This window comes from Toxorhynchites rutilus, chromosome 2 (genome assembly GCF_029784135.1).
Source record: "Toxorhynchites rutilus septentrionalis strain SRP chromosome 2, ASM2978413v1, whole genome shotgun sequence".
NCBI classification, from domain to species: Eukaryota; Metazoa; Arthropoda; class Insecta; order Diptera; family Culicidae; genus Toxorhynchites; species Toxorhynchites rutilus.
Genome location: NC_073745.1, coordinates 5,000,555 through 5,021,308, shown reverse-complemented (window position 1 = coordinate 5,021,308; position 20,754 = coordinate 5,000,555). Strand labels below are relative to the sequence as shown.

At 40.5% G+C, this 20,754-nt stretch overlaps 2 protein-coding genes across 25 annotated transcripts in view; both read left to right on the top strand.

Moving 5' to 3' along the window:
• LOC129766172 (plasma membrane calcium-transporting ATPase 1) overlaps positions 1-20,754 on the top strand; it is a 208,624-nt gene that overhangs the window by 43,124 nt on the left and 144,746 nt on the right. For all 24 annotated transcript variants that reach the window (XM_055766668.1, XM_055766665.1, XM_055766648.1 and 21 more), the window contains one exon: positions 14,605-14,634. The gene's annotated coding sequence lies outside the window, so the exon portion shown is untranslated. The remainder of the gene's footprint in view (positions 1-14,604; positions 14,635-20,754) is intronic.
• On the top strand, positions 11,828-12,937 carry LOC129764302 (uncharacterized). Its single transcript, XM_055763260.1, has one exon. The coding sequence runs from the start codon at positions 11,828-11,830 to the stop codon at positions 12,935-12,937; it is 1,110 nt and encodes a 369-aa protein (XP_055619235.1).

Below are 20,754 nucleotides of genomic sequence, written 5' to 3'. Positions count from 1 at the left end.
GAGATTATTAATGTTCAAAGGAGGAATCGAGTCCTCCGAGGAAATTACCCAGCGCAAATTAGAGTCGACTATCGATTGCGGCATTCGTACACAAATAATTTTATAATGCAGTTTCACCAAAGTGATTTCTTCGGATATATTCACTACATCATGTCATGTATTTCATATTCTTCATTAAGAAATCCATATCCATGGCACCTATCGGTAACGAATTATTATCGAAACCACGATTTTCGCTAAATGCTCCTTTCAGTTCGGCCTGTAAAAAACTTTTCTGTACTCTAATCCATCAAATTTGGAGCCCTGAAAAGGGCCGTTGATTATATACTAAGCTAATATAGCACGCTCTCCTCGGATGCGATGGGCCAGCTGGATGTCCTTGGGCATGATGTGACGCGTTTTGCATGGAAAGCACACAAATTGGTATCTTCGAATAAGCCTCCTGCAGCGTCATAGCCGCGGAACTTTGGAAGCGCAAGTCGGTTTTGAAGTCCTGAGCAATTCCACGATCCAAATGCTGCAAAGGTAGCTTGCGGATCAGCAATTCGGTCGACTTCTGATAGCGATGAATTTCACGCAAAGTTCCCGGTCGATAGCGATGTGGCTTCTCCACCTATCCTGCTACTGGTGCGCTAATCCGAGCTGACTTCGTGTGCCTTACCACCGAATGACTTCTTTTCATTCTGCTTCGGATCAACGGAACAGTGATAATCATTTCATACAAAAGATAAAATGGCCAAGAGTTATATGATTGCTATTTATTGAGTCGGAAAATTGTTTCAATAGCTTAATGATAGCTTCGAAAACAGGTTATAAAATGACGCTTCCTTTGCTTTCGTTCATTTCTTACTCTACTCTCGCACCGTGACGACTCGTTTGTTTGGGACCAAGCAGATAGCAGGTTAGTCTTTCAGTGGTAAGGCACACGAAAGTAGCTCGGATAAGCGCACCAGCCGCAGGATAGGTGAAGAAGCCACATCGCTATCGACCGGGAACTTTGCGTGAAATTCATCGCTATCGGAAGTCGACCGAATTGCTAATCCGCAAGCTACCTTTGTAGCTTTTGGATCGTGGAATTGCTCAGGACTTCAAAACCGACTTGCGCTTCCAAAATTCCGCGGTTATGACGCTGCAGGAGGCTTATTCAAAGGTACAAATTTGTGTGCTATCCACGTAAAACGCGTCACATCATGCCCGAGGACATTCAGCTGGCCCGTCGAATCCAAGGAGAGGGTGCTATATTAGCTTAGCATATAATCAACGGCCCTTTTCAGGGCTCCAAATTTGATGGATTAGAGTTTAGAAAAGTTTTTTACAGGCCAAACTAAAACAAGAATTTTCGTTTGGATGCCATACAGCATCGAGAAAATTCCGGAAAGATCTAATCGTTGCTGAAAAATAATCTGCCAGTTCCCTGGGAATTGAAGAATACATCCATGCGAAAGAGTTTATTTTAATGTTTTCAAATTATATGGCGAACACAGCGACCAAATACATTTGATTTCGTAATTTTTCAATCAAGTGTAATTAGCTGGAGAGCCTCTGAAGATTATTCTTTCCCATCAGTAGGATATTTTCGTATCCAATAATGGATGCATAACATGAAAAACGGAAAATGTTTCGTATCGCCAAAATTATATAATTTTCAATCGATTATTGCTCAGTCGCCGAAATTTTCATACTCAGAGAGTTCATTCTCCTCTAGTTTGCCTTCCAAATTGCCATCGTAAACCACACCTTCTCTCGATTCAATCACGCACGAAAAGCATACTGAAATGATATTGTGGTGGTGAAACCGATTCATTTTTCGTGAGGCGTCGTGCACAAATTACGTAACGTGATAAGAGGGGAGGGGTTAGATGTTGCGTTACTTTCTGTTTATTAGAGATAGGAAATTGCGTTACGAAAGGGGGGTGAGGTTCAAAATCCGGATTTTTGCATTACGTAATTTGTGCACGACGCCTGAGGACATCGGCAAGACAACATCGTTACTGAACGAGCTGAACGGCGAGGGATCGAGGTATTCATTACCTGGCTTGACCTGACCTGAAATGCAATCAGTTTGTTTTAACTGTGAGGGAGCGCAGAAAAGCCGATCGTTCAGAAGGAGAAGGGAAGGTGACCAAGAGAGTATCAGCATCGAAATACGGTTCCTCGGGAAGACATAGAAGCAGCCGCCACACACACACACATACACGCGCGCAACTCTTTTCGTTTGCTGGTTATCGAGAGGAAACCTGGAAAGAAATGATCGTTGCTGAAAAATAATCTGCCAGTTCCCCTTGGAATTGAAAATTACATTCAAGCGAGTTTATTTTAATGTTTTCTATCCATATAATACTGCGACCACATACATTTGGTTTTGTGATTTGTCAATCAAGTGCAGTTAACAGGAAAGCTTCTGAAGATTATTCTTCAGAACAAGGTTTTTTGTATCCAATATTGGATGCATAAAACCTTGAGTCTTCAAAGTAACACTCTCGTTTTTGAAGTCACCCAAATATTTATTTATTCATTCATTCAGGATGGATTTAGATTCAACTTCAAACAAATGATCTCTAAATCAACGATAGTCCTACGTCACCCTTGCGGTTATACCATAGATATAACCCACTTCCTGTTTTTTACCCATTTTATTTACTTACTTTCGTCGAAGCTTCGTATGGTTTTTATTTGTAGTTCATAAAATGGGGAAATAAACCAAATAACGTTTCGCATCACGCGAACATGACTTTTTTTTTTTTTTTTTTTTTCTTTATTATAGTGACTTTCAACACATTTCGGCTGGTTCGTCACTTTTACTTCCATTTTTGGAAGAATGTCGGGAGTGAGAATTGAAATCGTGATCTCTGCGTGAGAGGTATGGATGTTACCACTACGCCAGATCGCCTCCCGCGAACATTACTGTGAAAAAATATTTGAGGATCTTTTCTTCTAGAACCTCTAGAAAATACGTTTTTTTTAGGTAAACTTGAAAATTCTCCCTGACCATAAAATCGCTGATAGAAAATCATCCGATTGACAATTAATTGCGATTAATTGAGACACATGGGGACACGGTTTCTGGTTAAAGATCACTGGGTCGAACTTAACCTCAATCTTGTGCTTTTTCTTCTAACCCTAGTTTTGAACTTTGACTGTAGTGTTTCTTTTGATTGTTTTCGAATCTATCTTTTTTTGCACTCACTCATCAATTTACGATGACAGTGGAACAGTGGCGACTTTCAATTGCATTTCAATTTAATATTTGGGGTCTCAAGCTCGTTAGTGTTACCACGTGGACACTAATAAATATTTTGAAAAAAAAAATATATCTGCATTCAACAATATATAGAACATATTTTGCATTGCAAGAAAATTTATATTTATCTCTGCTGTCTGATAGTACTGCGCGGTGGAAATTCCACATTTCTTCATATCGTTGAAATTCTGTGAATCTAATTTGTATTCAGAAAGTATCGCATATGAGCTGAGAGCGATCGATTTTTTTCATCGATTTTAAAGAATCTTGCGTTATCATTATCCATCAGAATTGGGACGCTATTATCGGCATGATTCAGAGGCCACCAAAGCATGTTGGAATGTTGTAATAATAAAAATATACGACATTGTTCTCGATGTTTCGATTCAGTTTTCGCTCTAAATGCTTCGTTTATGTTATTCAAGAACTCGCACAACAAATTCATTCACGGGGACCTATCTTTAGAGAAGTCTTCCTATCTATGTATCTGTTTTCGTGAGCACCTGGTGAAACTTGATTACGAACCACTACAACGTATGAGTTCTACACCTTTTGACCGAAAACATTAAATGGAACGTATCTCCATCAACAACTCGCTTCATAAATGCAATGAAAACTCGCAGTTTGAAGCAAATAGTGTGAGGCGAAGAAAAATATTACCCTTTACAACAATGTTGAGCGGAAAAAAAAACTTTGAGGTGAACGAAATGAAGCCAATCGATAAATTTCAACAAACAATATTCGTAACTAAACGAAACAAAATCGTTAATCTAGAACAAACGTTCAGAATTGGCCAAGGCGTCCTCTTCCAGAATAATGTCAAACCTCATGTTTCTTTGAAAGCCCGCTAAAAATTTTTAGAGTTTGACTAGGATGTGATAGTTTACCCGCTATCATCAGATATCGCTTTTATTTTGCTTATCACTTGTTTAGACCCCAACAAAAATATTGAAGGTCAAAAATTGATTATCTTTGTGATGTAACAGAATAACTACGTCCACGCAACAATTATCAGCGATGGAGATCGATCCACGGTCGAAATAAGATCGATTCATCCTTACAACTGCTCTGTTCTGCAAGAAACATCGGGCTGTTGTTCTATTAATAACACAACAATGATCATATCAACTGTCCCCGCTGTTAGATGGTCTAGCTGGACAATGGAAGACCAGATAGAATTCTTTTACGCCTTAAAGGCTATCGTGTAATGTACCATATGCAATGGTATAAAAGGAATACTCTTACGCCTAATATGGCAACTGTGTAATGCGCTATTTATAGATTCGACAAAAACATGTGACATGTACACGATAAAATGCTAATGAGTCTAAATAAATAAAGAAATGGGATAAAAAAAAAGAATTTCTACAAATTGGACACAGTTTTTTGACGAGAAAACAAAGAAGTTCTGCGATGATGAATTCTGCAAGTTGCATGAAGAATGACGAAAGATTGTGAAACAAAACGGTGCACATAGAAAAAAAAGTATGCCTTAGTATTTTTCCTTCGATTTTTTCTTAAAAATCGGCATGATTATTCCAAACAATTCAATATTACCCAATATTTATTAATTTGAACGAAGAAAAATCATTGGTAGATGAATTACGGGGACTTATTATTGAAGCCCATGCGAGGAAAGATTTTGCAATAGTAAATTAGTTTTAATGGGATGATGAGCTTGCGGATCGGCTAAGTGAACGGCATCAGTTATTAGGCACAGACTTACATCTATTAGTTTGATCGGCAATTTTGGAGTTGAACTCGCTAAAACTACATACAAAACACAACATGTTTATATCCATATACATGTTATGATTTTCAATCACTGTATTCCAATTACGAAGCACTTGATTTCATTGTCTGATTCTCTTGAAAACTCACAGTTCAGCCAGCTTGCGTCGATAGAATGATAGTTATGATAGAAAATGTCCGAGATTAGATTCACATGTGATGTTTTGCTATAACGTAAATATTGGGTTGGGAAAAAAGAAATGTCGTATATTGTCATTATATGCCAACACTCATACTATACGGCTTGTAAAGACGAAAATCTGTGCTACAAGTGCCGTTTTGACAGTGTTGTGATTGTCCTTTTCAGTCTCAAGTTATAGCGCGTCAAAGATGGAGTCCACCAAGTAAGAAATTCGCCATATTTTACGTTTTTACTACCTGCGAGGAAAAACTGCAACGAAGGCGTCCGAAAAAATTCGTGTAGTTTATGGACCCGATACTGTAACAATTCGCACAGCACAGCGTTGGTTTGATCGATTTCGTTCTGATGTAGTGGCTGTCGAAGATACACCCCGTACTGGTAGGCCAATCGTCGTGGAAACCGATAAAATCGTTGAAATCATTCAAGTAGACCGGCATGTGAGCACTCGCTCGATTGGCCAGAAACTGGGTATAGACCATAAAACCGTTTGGAATCATTTGCAGAAGATTGAATTCCAAAAAAAAAACTGGATGTATGGGTGCCACACGAGTTGACGCAAAAAAAATTTTTAGACCGAATTGTTTCCACCAGGACAACGCTCGGCCTCACACATCTTTGATGACCCGCCAGAAGCTACGGGAGCTCGGATGGGATGTCCTATTGCATCCACCGTATAGTCCGGACCTGGCTCCAAGTGATTATATTCTCTTCCGGTTTATGCAAAACGCTCTTGGTGATACTAAGTTGGCCTCAAATAAGGCTTGCGAAAACTGTCTGTCTGAGTTTTTTGCAAATAAGGAGGGGGGGTTTTATAAAGGGGTGATAATGAAGTTGCCATCTAAATGGCAACGTTTGCGAACAAAACGACGCATATTTGACTTAAATTGGATAATTTTAAGTATGTTAAATAAAGCGTCAAATTTCGATCAGAAATACGGCATTTCTTTTTCCCCAACCCTATATCAGTGAAAACCTTTAGTAAAGCAGTATTTTTACTATTCTCTGCATTAATGATATCCGAAAAAACCGCTGCTTGAAAAGAGCCGTCGAGCTGCCCAATTGAGCCGAATATTTTCATTGAGCGGACGGCTCTGAGCCGCTCACTGATATGAACCTTTTGCCTATCTCCAATGCAATCTTCTTCGCGAACAAATGCGTCTAGCATTCGAAAAGACAATTTCCAGGCGTAGCATTACTTGTATTTTGCGTGAAAATTTGCAGCATGGTGCGAACAAAGGTTCGGCAAAGTCATATTCAACTAAGGATAGTCACGAGACTATGAATAAATTCAACATTATTCAACATACATTCGGGCGTTTAGTTGCTATCTCACTCTACGACTCGACTATATCATTTTATTCTTCCCCGTCAAATGGACTTCATTGCGTATTGAAGTGACTAAAATGAATTTGTTTCTCTCTCATGTCGCACATATACATGTATCGGTGTTTGAGTTCAACGTGGTTTGACATATACTACAGGTGAGCTAGATTTTTTGTATCGTACACGAAAGTTACTCACACATATAAAATAGCGTGCAGTGTTGTGTTCAGGATCACTGATGAATTTGTGAATTTTGTTCATACAAACCCGTTTTTCTGTATGTGGTTGATCGTATTAGTTCTAAGTGTAGATTGTTGGTAGCAATCCGACAACTCCGACAATGCCTTACTATTCCTCATTAATTGTCGGTCAGTTCACCATGAACTGCAGTATGGTAGTAGAATACTTAGCTTAGTAAAATAAAATATCCTAGCCATTCTTGCTGGAAGTATCGTGCTGAACACTAATAAATGTAGTAACGTAGTACAATAAATTTAAGTTGTTTGTGAATCTAAATGTGTGTTCAGAATTTATGTCTGTGAAATAGTCTCCAGTGTACTTGTTCCGATATACCGTGGTAGCATTCAAATGCTGCGATTATGGTTCAGTAAACCCTGGTCCTGACTGCTACCATTCCTACACGCACGCAACGAAATCTGTAATCTAAAACACAACGTAGGGTGTGCGACAACATAAAATTTTGGTGCCGTGACCAGGATTTCCACATCGCAGACGGATCACGACAATTGTGTTATTCAGTTAATATCACACAATTGATTGATGCCATCATTGGCTATGTTTCAATACATCATTATCCATTAAACCAAGGACGCCATCACTGGAAACTCAAATTGAATGCAGCATATTCAGTGCCACCACCAACTTAAAGCAGTTTATTGTATGCAAGGCATTTTGAATTGTTATAGCAGGTAATTACCTGTCCAATATCTGCTGATAGTTCCACAGGTATGAGTTAGATACCTTTTCTATATTTGCACGCATATTTCTTCGCCGCCTGATTACTCCGGAGCCTTCACAAGTAGAGGAGCACCTTTCTATCATTCATAAACGGAACAAGGATACACCGAAGGTTGCATCTTACAGCATTTTTAATTTCAATGCTCAATTTTCCTTGGAATAGAAATTTCAATCGACATTGACCTCCGTTCGCGTTTTATCATGAGTACTGCAGGAGAAATCAATCAACTGATCTCACGGAGAACATCGCTTCTAGCTAGTCTGGGTCGGGCAGAGAACTTTCTGGCCGAGTTCGACTCACAGCGGGATCAAATACAGCTACATGTGCGTCTTGAGCGGCTGGAAAAATTGTGGGACGATCTCGAAAGTACACAAGATCAGTTGGAAGAGATAGAGACAACTGATGAAGGTAGGAAAATGCAGGAGAAAATTCGGGCTAATTTTGAACCTCGACTCTTCATAATAAAGGCAAATTTAGCTTCCAAGCTTTCTTCGTTAGTCACTGATGCTCGTCCACCTCAACCAACATACACAAACTCCACTCTCTCTGGCATAAAATTACCGACAATAACGCTCCCTGAATTTGATGGGGATTACATGCAATGGCTTACGTTTCATGATACCTTCTTGGCATTAATACATTCCAATTCTGAAGTTCCACCAATTCAAAAATTTCACTATCTGAAAGCAGCTGTCAAAGGAGAGGCTGCTCTGTCTATTGAGTCCATTGCTATTAGCTCTGCAAACTACGAATTAGCTTGGCAAACATTAAAAGATCGATACGCAAATGAGTACCTTTTGAAGAAACGACATTTGCAAGCTCTGTTTGATATTCAAGGCATTAAAAGGGAAACGGCAGCTACGCTCCACGGATTGGTGGATGAATTTGATCGTCATGTCAAAACATTGCATCAGCTAGGTGAACCAACAAATGCTTGGAGCGCTATACTTGAACACCTGTTATGCACACGCTTACCTGACGATTCGCTAAAGGCTTGGGAAGATCATGCATCGAAAACAGATAATCCAGATTACGAAAGCTTGATTGTGTTCTTGCAACGTAGAACTCGTGTCCTCGAATCTATATCGGTGAACCATAACACTGCATCCACAAGTTTCAATACATCCGGCCAATCAACGAGAAAACTTCCGCATCTTCGCTTGTCATCATACACCTCTACAACGGATTCGAACAATCAATGTCCAGCATGTGATCAACCACATCCATTGATAGAGTGTCCAAAATTCTACCGTTTTTCTGTTACTGAGCGACAGCAGCTGGTCATGTCGAAGCGACTTTGTCACAACTGTTTACGTAGAGATCACATTGCTCGCAACTGCTTCTGCATTCTGCAAACAATGCCCTTGTGGCTAGTAATGTAACCGACATTTCGTACGGCCCAGCGCCACCCGAAACTAGTCAATTTAGAGAGTTAGAGGAAATTCAAAGTCAAACTTCGGTCGCTGCCACCAAGAGTTTGCCAAGTTTCGAAACAAGTGTATCACTCCAGCAACCTTTCGAAAATGTTTTCCTACTCACCGCCGTAGTACAAATTGTTGACGCATATGGACAAGAACATCTAGCGCGTGCTCTTTTAGATAGTGCTTCACAGCCAAACCTTATGACAGATCGCATGGCAAGAATTTTTAATTTGAAACGAAACAACGTGAATATAACCGTACAAGGCGCAGGCCAACTTTCCCAAGTAATCCGGGAGTCAATTTTTGCAGAAGTAAGGTCAAGAAAAGAAGGCTTCTCTTGTGGAATTGATTTTCTTGTGAAGGATCATGTCACCGCTGATTTGCCAGCGCATCATGTAGAAACAACTGGTTGGAAGATTCCTACTGATCTTTTTCTCGCCGACCCTTCTTTCAACAAATGTCAACCGATTGATCTCGTCCTAGGAGCTAAGCATTTTTATTCCTTCTTCCCTGGTGCAGCTCGAATTCACTTGAAGGAAAAGCTACCATTGTTGATAGACAGCGTTTTTGGTTGGATTGTAGCAGGTTCAGATTGTTCTGCTTCGCCATCGCAATACTCCACAGTCTCGAGTTATAGCGTCGTAGCGGTAGCAGCCTCTTCTGGATCGAGCATCGAGCATCGAGCGTTTCTGGAAAACTGAAGAGTTAGTCGTTAAAGATAACTATTCCATTGAAGAAAGACAATGTGAGACACTATATCAATCTACTGTAACGAGAAACAACGATGGGCGCTATATGGTTCGTCTTCCTAAGCGACCAGACTTTGAAATCATGCTAGGTGAATCAAAGCAAAATGCCTTTCGACGATTCGAACTTTTGGAAAAAAAATTGGAACGAAATCCAGAAATTAAGAAAGAATATCACGAATTTATGCGTGAGTATATCTCTCTTGGTCATATGAAACTAGTCAAGAGTAGCGACGAAAATAATAAGCATTTTTACCTGCCTCACCATCCGGTTATAAAAGAGACAAGCTCAACAACTAAACTACGAGTCGTGTTCGACGGATCAGCCAAATGTTCCACTGGATTTTCGCTTAATGACTCTCTTTGTGTGGGACCTGTTATCCAAGATGAGTTGATCACGCTTGTACTGCGCTTCCGAAAACACCAGATTACTCTTGTTGCTGACATCGCCAAGATGTATCGGCAAATACTGGTGCATCCGGATGACACCCGCTTCCAACGAATTTATTGGCGATTTTCTACCCAAGCTCCAATACAACCCTATGAACTCCAAACGCTAACATCGGGTTAGCACCGTCTTCCTTCCTCGCCACAAGAACTCTTGTACAACTAGCAACTGATGAAGGGAAATCGTATCCTCTAGGAGGTCCAGCATTACGTAATAATTTTTATATGGACGATTTTATCGGTGGTGCTGAAACTATCGAAAAGGCTATCCAATTACGAAAAGAATTAACGGAATTGCTTGCTAGAGGAGGTTTTGTGCTACGCAAATGGTCATCCAGTCGACTGGAGGTACTGCAAGGACTAGATAAAGACGCCATTGGGACTCAATCCGCTTTGCATTTTCATCCAAATGAAACTATAAAAACATTGGGTATAAGCTGGGAACCCGAAAACGACTTTCTGCGATTTTCATCTCACGTATATGAAACCGATCAGCCAACCACAAAACGATCAATATTATCATCAATTGCAAAACTGTTCGACCCATTAGGACTCATTGCTACCATCATCGTCAAAGCTAAAATTATGATGCAAGAGTTGTGGTTACTCACCTGTGAATGGGACGAACCTGTACCTGAATCCATGAGCGAAAGGTGGAGGAAATATTATAAACAACTACCCCGCATTTCCGACTATCAAGTAGACCGATACGCTTTTCTTCCGAATTCAGTGATTCAACTTCACACGTTCGCCGATGCATCTGAATCTGCATACGGTGCATGTACTTACGCTCGCTCTGAGGACAATAAAGGTAAAGTGAAGGTGCAGTTGCTAGCCTCCAAATCCATAGTAGCCCCGTTAAAACGACTTAGTTTGGCCCGACTAGAACTATGCGCAGCAGTTCTCGCTGCCCACTTGCACAACTGCATAAAAACCGCTATTGATCCCGACGTGACTAAATCCTACTTTTGGTCGGATTCAGCTGTTACTCTGCAGTGGCTGCAATCACCCCCTAATGTCTGGAAAACATTTGTAGCCAACCGAGTTTCGGAGATCCAGCACTTCACACACGGTGATCATTGGAATCATGTATCTGGGATAGAGAATCCTGCTGACTTAGTGTCACGAGGAATGCTGGTAGAAGATTTTCTTAAAAGCCGATTGTGGACTCACGGACCATGCTGGTTGTCACTTCCACCAAATGAGTGGCCGATTTCTAACCCGCCGAATGTAGCTGAAAACCAATTGGAAATGAGAAATATTGTTGCGACCATACAAACTTCACCGTCTGTTCATCCTTGGTTCTTACGCTGGTCTTCATATAACCGACTTCTTCATGTAATCAGCTACTGTATCCGGTTCGTAAATAATGTTCGCGCAAAGTCTCGGACTGATCGATCACCATCCAAACCAAATTGCCTGTCACTTACCGTTCCTGAGTTGCTGAAAGCAAAAGCTTTACTAATTTGCCTCGCTCAACATGATTCATTCCGTGCCGAAATAGATAGTTTGATGAAAAATATGCCATTACCAAAAAAGTCCAGTATACGTAAAATGAGCCCCTTCCTGGATTCAGAGAGAGTGTTGAGAGTGGGTGGACGTTTGAACATGTCAGACTTGCCTTTTCAAGCCATGCATCCAGCCATATTACCTGCCTTTCACCCATTAACACGATTGTTAGCACAACACTTCCACATCAAAACCCTTCATGGCGGCGGGCGTTTGCTTCTAACCGCAATGAGAGAAGAGTACTGGCCACTACAAGGCCGTAGACTCGCCCGGAGTACTGTCCGTAACTGCTTCCGTTGTACCCGTCTAAACCCTATACCTCTTGAACAACAAATTGGCCAGCTGCCTGCCCAGAGAATAATGTCAAGTAGACCATTTAACGTTACCGGAATAGATTACGCCGGACCGCTGTACCTGAAACCCATGCACAGACGCGCTGCCCCTGCAAAGGCTTATATATGCGTCTTTATATGCTTCACCACGAAAGCGGTTCACCTTGAACTGGTTGGAGATTTGTCAACCCAAGCATTTATCGGTTGTCTGCGAAGATTTGTTGCCAGACGCGGTCGCCCGTCTCACTTGCATTCGGATAATGGTAAGAATTTTGTCGGCGACCAACTAAAGGAATTGTTCTACTTGCTACAAAATGCGGAAGAACAACAAAGAATTAGTTCCGCCTGTGCCGATGAAAACATCACCTGGCATCTTATTCCCCCTAGGGCGCCGAACTTTGGCGGTTTGTGGGAAGCGGCAGTGAAGGTTGCGAAAAAACACTTATTTCGCCAACTTGGATCCACCCGTATTTCCTTCGAGAATATGTGTACGGTGCTCACGCAAATAGAGTCTCAAATGAACTCTCGACCGCTATTGCCGATGACTGAAGAGCCAGATGACTTAGCTGCGCTCACTCCTGCTCACTTCCTAATCGGAACTTCGATGAATACACTGCCCGACCCAGATCTCAGCCACCTACCGATGAATAAACTCGATCAATACCAAAGTCTCCAACTGCATACACAAAAGTTTTGGAAACACTGGCAACGAGAATATCTTCAAGAACTTCAAAAAGATACCAAATGCCGTGGACGTAACAATCAAATTATACCTGGTAAACTAGTTATACTCATCGATGACCTGCAACCTCCAATTCGCTGGCCTTTGGCTCGCATAGTGTCAACTCATCCCGGCTCCGATGGAATCACTAGAGTCGTTTCGCTGCAGACCGCAAGAGGACTTATTACACGACCTGTCTCTAAAATATGCCTGCTGCCATATGCTATGGAAACTCCTGTGGCAGATTCGTTCAACTGCATCAGCAACATGGTTTTAGATAGATAGAAGCGAGCTTTGAATGTCCTTCAGACAGACAAGTAAACAAGAGATTGTTGTTTGTTTTTGTTGAATGTAACTATTCAAGGCGACGGGTATGGTTGATCGTATTAGTTCTAAGTGTAGATTGTTGGTAGCAATCCGACAACTCCGACAATGCCTTACTATTCCTCATTAATTGTCGGTCAGTTCACCATGAACTGCAGTATGGTAGTAGAATACTTAGCTTAGTAAAATAAAATATCCTAGCCATTCTTGCTGGAAGTATCGTGCTGAACACTAATAAATGTAGTAACGTAGTACAATAAATTTAAGTTGTTTGTGAATCTAAATGTGTGTTCAGAATTTATGTCTGTGAAATAGTATCCAGTGTACTTGTTCCGATATACCGTGGTAGCATTCAAATGCTGCGATTATGGTTCAGTAAACCTTGGTCCTGACTGCTACCATTCCTACACGCACGCAACGAAATCTGTAATCTAAAACACAACGTAGGGTGTGCGACAACAGTATGTTTTTTGGAACTTGGAGACAAAGTGAACTGAAATTTTGTCTGGTCTGGTGGTCTGGTGGGTCGAGAGACTACAGATCTTTGTCTATTCGCTCGTCTAAGCGCAGTGACCTATGTGACAGTTGATATCCGGTCCGAGACAAACTCCAACGGGCCTACATTATAGCACATAAGAACAATGAGATATCGGCAGGCGAACGCGTGCTCCTCACTGTTCGAACGCACGATGACGATTGAGCTGGAAACAACAAACTGAGAACCCAACCAACCATGTCAGTAACAAGAATTCAACCTAAAATTCAGGGATCTTGAATTTGTGAATATGAAGTAATACATAGCAATTCATCCATGAACATTAGTTTATTGTGCGTGTGTATTCTGTGGTTATCAGGGCCAGATGGTTCTCGATCATAAGAATTAATAAATGTTTTTTCAAATAAAATGAGGGCGCAGGTGACCGGAATAAATCGCCACAGTAAACAACTGCAACAGAAACAACCGCTTAGAAAAAGTGTAGTAGGCTAGAAATATTTGGCGCGGGAAAAACATCATGTGCCTCACATTTCTATTATAAATTTATTCTCTTGTTCTCGTTTTTCGAAATTTATTCTGAGGACAATGTAATGGGGACGAAGTCCCCATTTGGCGAGGATAAGGAATCGAGGCGGCCCATGCCGCCAAGATGACGCAATCCGAGTCCACCGCCGACCCGCCGTCGGAAGCGGCGGTGTCTCGCACGCAAACCTGGGATCCACTGATTGCCCGGTTAGTTTGAAACATAGGATACGATCCTTTAGCAATGTCCGACCGAGCTCTAGCGAGCGTCGGACGGTATACGTCTGCCCGGGGCGTTACGTTTGCCTGGGGCGATACGTTTGCCCGGTTAATTCTTGTTTTGAAATACAATACCGCGCCACAATATTTATAGCCTACTACACATTTTATAAGCGGTGGTTTCTGTTGCAGTCGTTTTCTGTGGCGATTTATTCCGGGAACCGAGGGCGCATTACTTGGCATCAAGGGACGTTGGCGTTGGTAAAGCCCGTCTATGAACGATAAGAAGAAGAATATGTAAATTTCAATTTCAAAAAGATTATTAAGCAAATATAAACATTATACTTATACGACATTCGACTAACTGTATTTTATTGTTTTTCTTTTTCAGGATACTGCGCTTCGGATACAAACTGCCCAGGTATGTTTTCTGACAATATGCAATATACATTTATGGACAAACATATTGCTGCTGTTGCATTTTTTTTCTAAAATCATTTGTTTGCACTAATTGACGCAAGAATGATTTTGCCCTATATTATATTTTTAATGGAGCTCTCTATTAAGATTTTCGGTGGTTTCAAATCGTTGTGTCATCTTCCTCTTTTTTGATGTCTTCGGACCTCTTGTAACTTCTGCTAGAATCTGGGAAATTGTTTTTTTTTCAAACATTCAGATGGGCCTTCAAAGTTACAGTCATACGATTGCCCTCGGAAGAAGTCGGAGTGGATGTTCTGATGCTTTTATAAGTGAAAAACTGCACTGTGGAAAACCACTTCAATGTTTCCAGTTCACAAATTTTGTTTGAGCAATGTTATCGAGACAAGTCATGAAAACTGTCGAGGGATTTCGATTCTCTGTTGTATGAATAATGCTCGCAATCAGAGCTTGTACTTATCGATTATAAAAATTAAAATGATTTTTTTACTTGTTCTGTTTAATTCAGCCAGCGTCATTTTTTATTGAAGGATTTTAGTCTATCGCGGTAAAATGAAATCAGAATATTCTCTTCGTATACTGAAACGCAAAAGTTTTCTTCAGTTTCGTTTCTTCGTGCTGCAATTTTTTTTTAATTTGGGAAGCAGAAGAATGTCATCATTATCACCATCAAAGTATTTTATTTCGCATGCGAAAAGACGTTCGTAACTATTCAATTAAAAATCCCTACAATTTCATTTCACCAAAAAGGATTGTCCTGGGCCGTTTTCCAAAAAAAATCGCAAGCGGTTGTATCTAGGACACGACCACATTTTCGACGTAGAACTACGCAATTATATTATGCAATCCAATTGTTTACCACTTCGAATATTATTTTAGAATGCATCGAAATTTTTAAAATAACTTTTTATTTGTTTTATTGTTACTACTTCAGTAGTAAAAATTTTCATTTGAAATTCAAACAATTTCAAACTGGTAGGCCTGGCCTGGTAAACTGATAGAGAATAATATGGTTATCGCTACCAGACTGTAGTTTTACATATTAAATATATAATATATTAATATATTACATTTACGATTGAACAGCGCTGCTAAACCGAACCAGAATTTCTCATTCCCACTCAGATATCGATCATAAACTATATACACTTTTGCCCCTATATTTCGCTTGAGGTGGAATCGAACTCCTCAACATGCAACAGTAAGGTTTACCTAGGGGGATTTGAAAGCATACTTCCATGAAATATATGTTGTATCTAAATAAATGCAGTATATATCTATATTCTGAAATTCTGGATACTCTTCCATGTCCGCACTAGCACAAAAATTTCCCGTATGCATTTTTTTATGCACACTTTGATACAGAGGGCTTCCTCTTCTTATATCGAGCTGTGTGTGTATATGTGTTTGAAATCAGCATTAGCCATGAATGATATCCGCTCACTCGCAACTGTGGTTTCATTCCAAACATATTCCGGTCTGCACAACGACAAGCGAGTACAAAAGTACACAACACCAACAATAACCCCCGACTTGCGTGTATTTGCAAAGCAGGTTTCACATTAATTTTGATGTCCGTGTTAGGGAAACACGGCTCGGTGGGAACAAAAATACTCCCCACTTGCATGTTTTCAAATTCACCCTTATTGCCTTGAGAAAGGATCCCTCGTCGTCCTGCTCGTCCAGCAACGATGTTGTCCAGTCGGTGTCCACACAAGGAATGGTTTTGACAAAGCGGATTCCCCCAAGCACATTGATTTTGAAGTGAAGTGTTAGGGCAACAATACCCCCGACTTGCATGTATATTTGCGAAGCGGATTTCCTCAGGTATATCGATTTTGAAGTCTGTGTTGGGGAAACCGTGAATCGGGCCAATCAAAACATAGCAGTTAGGGCGTTCAGATAACCCTTGACATTTTACAGTTATTCAATTGTTCATCTCATGAGAAATAACATTTTATTAATTGTGATAGAAACGTAGAAATATTTCCTATCAATTGATGCAAACATCTTTCCGATCTATTCGAAATACGGGTAGGGTTAGCACACAAATCGGCAGAACAAATGTAGGGGAAAAAGGAAATTCTTCCAGTTTTCATGAATTTAAGCCATTTAGAGATTAGCGAATTATGATGTATAGCATATCAAACAAATCTTAGAGAATTTCAGATTCGATTGGTATGGAAATGGTATGGATTTGATTGATATGGAAAATAGTGATTAACGTTAACTTTATTTCATAAAAAAGTGACCTGTTTTCTGATTTGGCACCCTTCCTGAAAGACGTAGTCCTACGTCAAAATTAAAATGAATTTTTTACCTCTTCCGTTTATTTCAGCCAGCGTCATTTTGACGTAGGACTACGTTTTTCATTTCTATACTGGGGTGTAAAATCAAAGTTTCGAAAACGAAAGCGTTACGCCGGAGACCGAGATTTTGAGCGTTAATAGCTCCTAAACAACTGAACGAAATGGAATGATAAACACTTCATTCGAACGATAAAATGTCTACGCGTTCTATACTTGTTACTTTTTGATCCAAAAACTTGTTTCAATAGTATTAAAATTGCTTTCAAAACAGGCTATTGAAATCACCAATCGGTATATAAGCGAGCGCCGCTCGGAAATCCACTCAGTTCTAATTGAACAGCGATTGGAGCATGTTGTCGCTGTTGTGGTGAAGCTCTTCGTTTATCATGAAAGCGCGGATGAACGGTGTCACCAAGAGCCTGTTTGTGCACCTTAGGCCAGACATGAATCCATCAGGAGGATAGTGATGCCACAAACGGTTCCCCGGGAAGATCTCGAAGCAGCCGCTACACACACACACACACATACACACGCGGAATTCTTTCCGTTTGGATGCCATTCAGCATCGAGAAAGATCCGGAAAATAATCTGCCAGTTCCTCTAGGAATTTAAAAATACATTCATGTGAAAGAGTTTATTTGAATGTTTTCTATCCATGTAACACTGTGACCAAATATGTTTCAATCAAGTGCTATTAACAGATGGTTATCGAGTTAGCATTAACCACTGGTGGGCTTCCAGTATCGAGGAAAATGTGCAAATATCTAATCGTTACTGAAAATAATCTGCCAGTTCCTCTGGGAATTTAAAAATACTTCATGAGAAAGAGTTTATTTTAATGTTTTCTATCCATGTAACACTGTGACAAAATACATTTGGTTTTGTGATTTTTCAATCAATCGCAATTAACAGGATAGCTTCTGAAGATTATTCTTCCCCATCAGTAGGATATTTCCGTATCCAATATTGTATGCGCCCGCAATCGATTATTGCTCAGTCGCCGAAAGTTCCGAGCTCAGAGAGTTCATTCCCCTCTAGTTTGCCTTCCAAATTGCCATCGTAAACCACGCCTTCTCTCGATTCAATCCCGCACAAAAAGCATACTTAAGCGATATTCTGGTGGTGAGACGCATTCATTTTTCGTGAGGACATCGACAAGACAACATCGTTGCTGAGGATGCTGATCCGGAAAATAATCTGCCAGTTCCTTTGGGAATTTAAAAATACATTCATGTGAAAGAGTTTATTTGAATGTTTTCTATCCATGTAACACTGTGACCAAATATGTTTCAATCAAGTTCTATTAACAGATGGTTATCGAGTTAGCATTAACCACTGGTGGGCTTCCAGTATCGAGGAAAATGTGCAAATTTCTAATCGTTACTGAAAATAATCTGCCAGTTCCTCTGGGAATTTAAAAATACATTCATGTGAAAGAGTTTATTTGAATGTTTTCTATCCATGTAACACTGTGACCAAATATGTTTCAATCAAGTTCTATTAACAGATGGTTATCGAGTTAGCATTAACCACTGGTGGGCTTCCAGTATCGAGGAAAATGTGCAAATTTCTAATCGTTACTGAAAATAATCTGCCAGTTCCTCTGGGAATTTAAAAATACATTCATGTGAAAGAGTTTATTTGAATGTTTTCTATCCATGTAACACTGTGACCAAATACATTAGGTTTTGTGATTTTTCAATCAATCGCAATTAGCAGGATAGCTTCTGAAGATTATTCATCCCCATCAGTAGGATATTTTCGTATCCAATATTGGATGCATAAAACCTTGTACTTCCAACGTAACGCTCTCGTTTTCGAAGTCCCCCAAATATTCATTTATTCATTCATTCAGCATGGTTTCAGATTTAACTTCAAACAAAGGATCACTGAATCAACGATAGTCCTACGTTACAATTGCGGTTATACCATAGATATAACCCACTTTCTGTTTTTTATTGAAATTTTACGTTGATTTGTTCAATTATTTCCGAGTCACGACTTTCCAAACGGAAATTCCTAGTTTGTGTTCCTCTCGCTCACATTCCTTCTCTGTACCCAAGAGAATTAAGCCGGCTCGTAAAAACATGTAATACGCCAGAATTTTCCAGATTATTGCGCACGATAGCGCCATGTAGTTGATTTTCCAAACAGTACTAGCAGTAATCAGAGTAGAGATGAGAGTGCGACGATGAGTGCAGCCCTCATCGCGTTTTCAGGTGCCTGTTTTATTTTAGAACTAGACCAGAATGAGTATTGGCCATTGGGGCGTGTGTTTAAAATAGAAGGAAGTCTTTAATGGCTATGTTTACAAATAAATCCCAACACTTAAACGATGCGCTTGATAGTGCTTACGCTTACTCACCATTCAACGCCTCGTTGGCTTCCATCCACTGTATAAATCTGATTGACGTTGTGTATCCCATGTCGGCCTCCCTGATTCCAGCAAAGATCTTAGTAGGAAAGATCGGCTCTGCGAGGGCTCAGCATTGAATGGTCCCAACCTAACCGGGTTCGCTGTGCTGCCGGGATTGACCGTAATAACTTTAATTGCGTCTGCTTTTCCAACTTCCTTCGGTTTGCCCTTGTTCTTGAGCACACGGTACTTAGGCCTTCTTCTTCACTTGGTTTGTTTTTAATTCTCTGCATGAATGTCAGTTAGCAGTTTTCCGATTATAATCTCTCACAACATCTACTTTTTCATCCACCCAGCTGGGAAAAAATCGTATATTCACATCCATCGAATGTAAATATCCTTCAGCAGATGGGCATAAATCTCGTTTGATACGCGCGGGGCATCGACTGCAGCACAGCGCAAACCATTCGTGGCTATTATTTACGAGGCCTGAAACAAGTGGGGTTCGATATTAAAAATCCGCTCCAAAACGCACACACTTGAGACATTAAAATGTTGCTTCCCAGATTCGATACCGGACCATACCAACGAGGGGGTGGTCGTCAATCGGCAATTGAAGAAAACTCGAATTGTTATGCCATGTAGCGGGATAAACAGTTATTAATCTTGCGGGAACAGTTGGTAATTTATTTATTTACTGCGGGCACGCATGGTTGAATAAATTAGTCTTATGGTTGGGAGGATTAATTAGAACTGGTGTGCGCTAAGTTTAATCTGTGTTTACAGCAACGCGCTATAAATTCGGCGCTATAATATCATTACTACTCTGTTCTCAATGCCAAATTCCTCGTGTCAACAGTTTCCTCCATGTTTAGTGCAACCGCCGATAATAATTGATTATTGTTATTGTTCCCATTTTGAATATGGTACACTCGAGTGGTGGTATAAATAATCGTCAACTTACGTCACGGAAAGGGCAACCAGCACAGGTGCTTATCAGGTTGAGGGAAACAATTCCCTATATCCTCAGCCAATAATATGAAATTATAATACTCGATTCGAGTGACGTCGACAAATGGTTGAATTTCTCACCAGAGTCAGCCTTTCACACCGTGTTGCAAATTGTGAGTAAGCACTCCCCACTGACACTGCCGCCGCCCCATTTACCGCTCATGTCGTCGGAGTATTACTATTGAGAAAATGTAAACCTCACAACGAAACGACTGGCGGCGGCGGCAGCCACAGTCGGATGCGACGACCGACGAAATAGCTTGCGAGTGACGAAGTTCGATCGTTTTCCATCATAGTTTTAATGTAACTCGCGGCATACTCCTCGCAGTCGAACGAGTTGATAATGAGATTATTTTTATTTCTTCTTGGAATTATTATTACTTCCTTAACGCGATGACGAAGGCAACGGCAACGGCAGCATTGATTG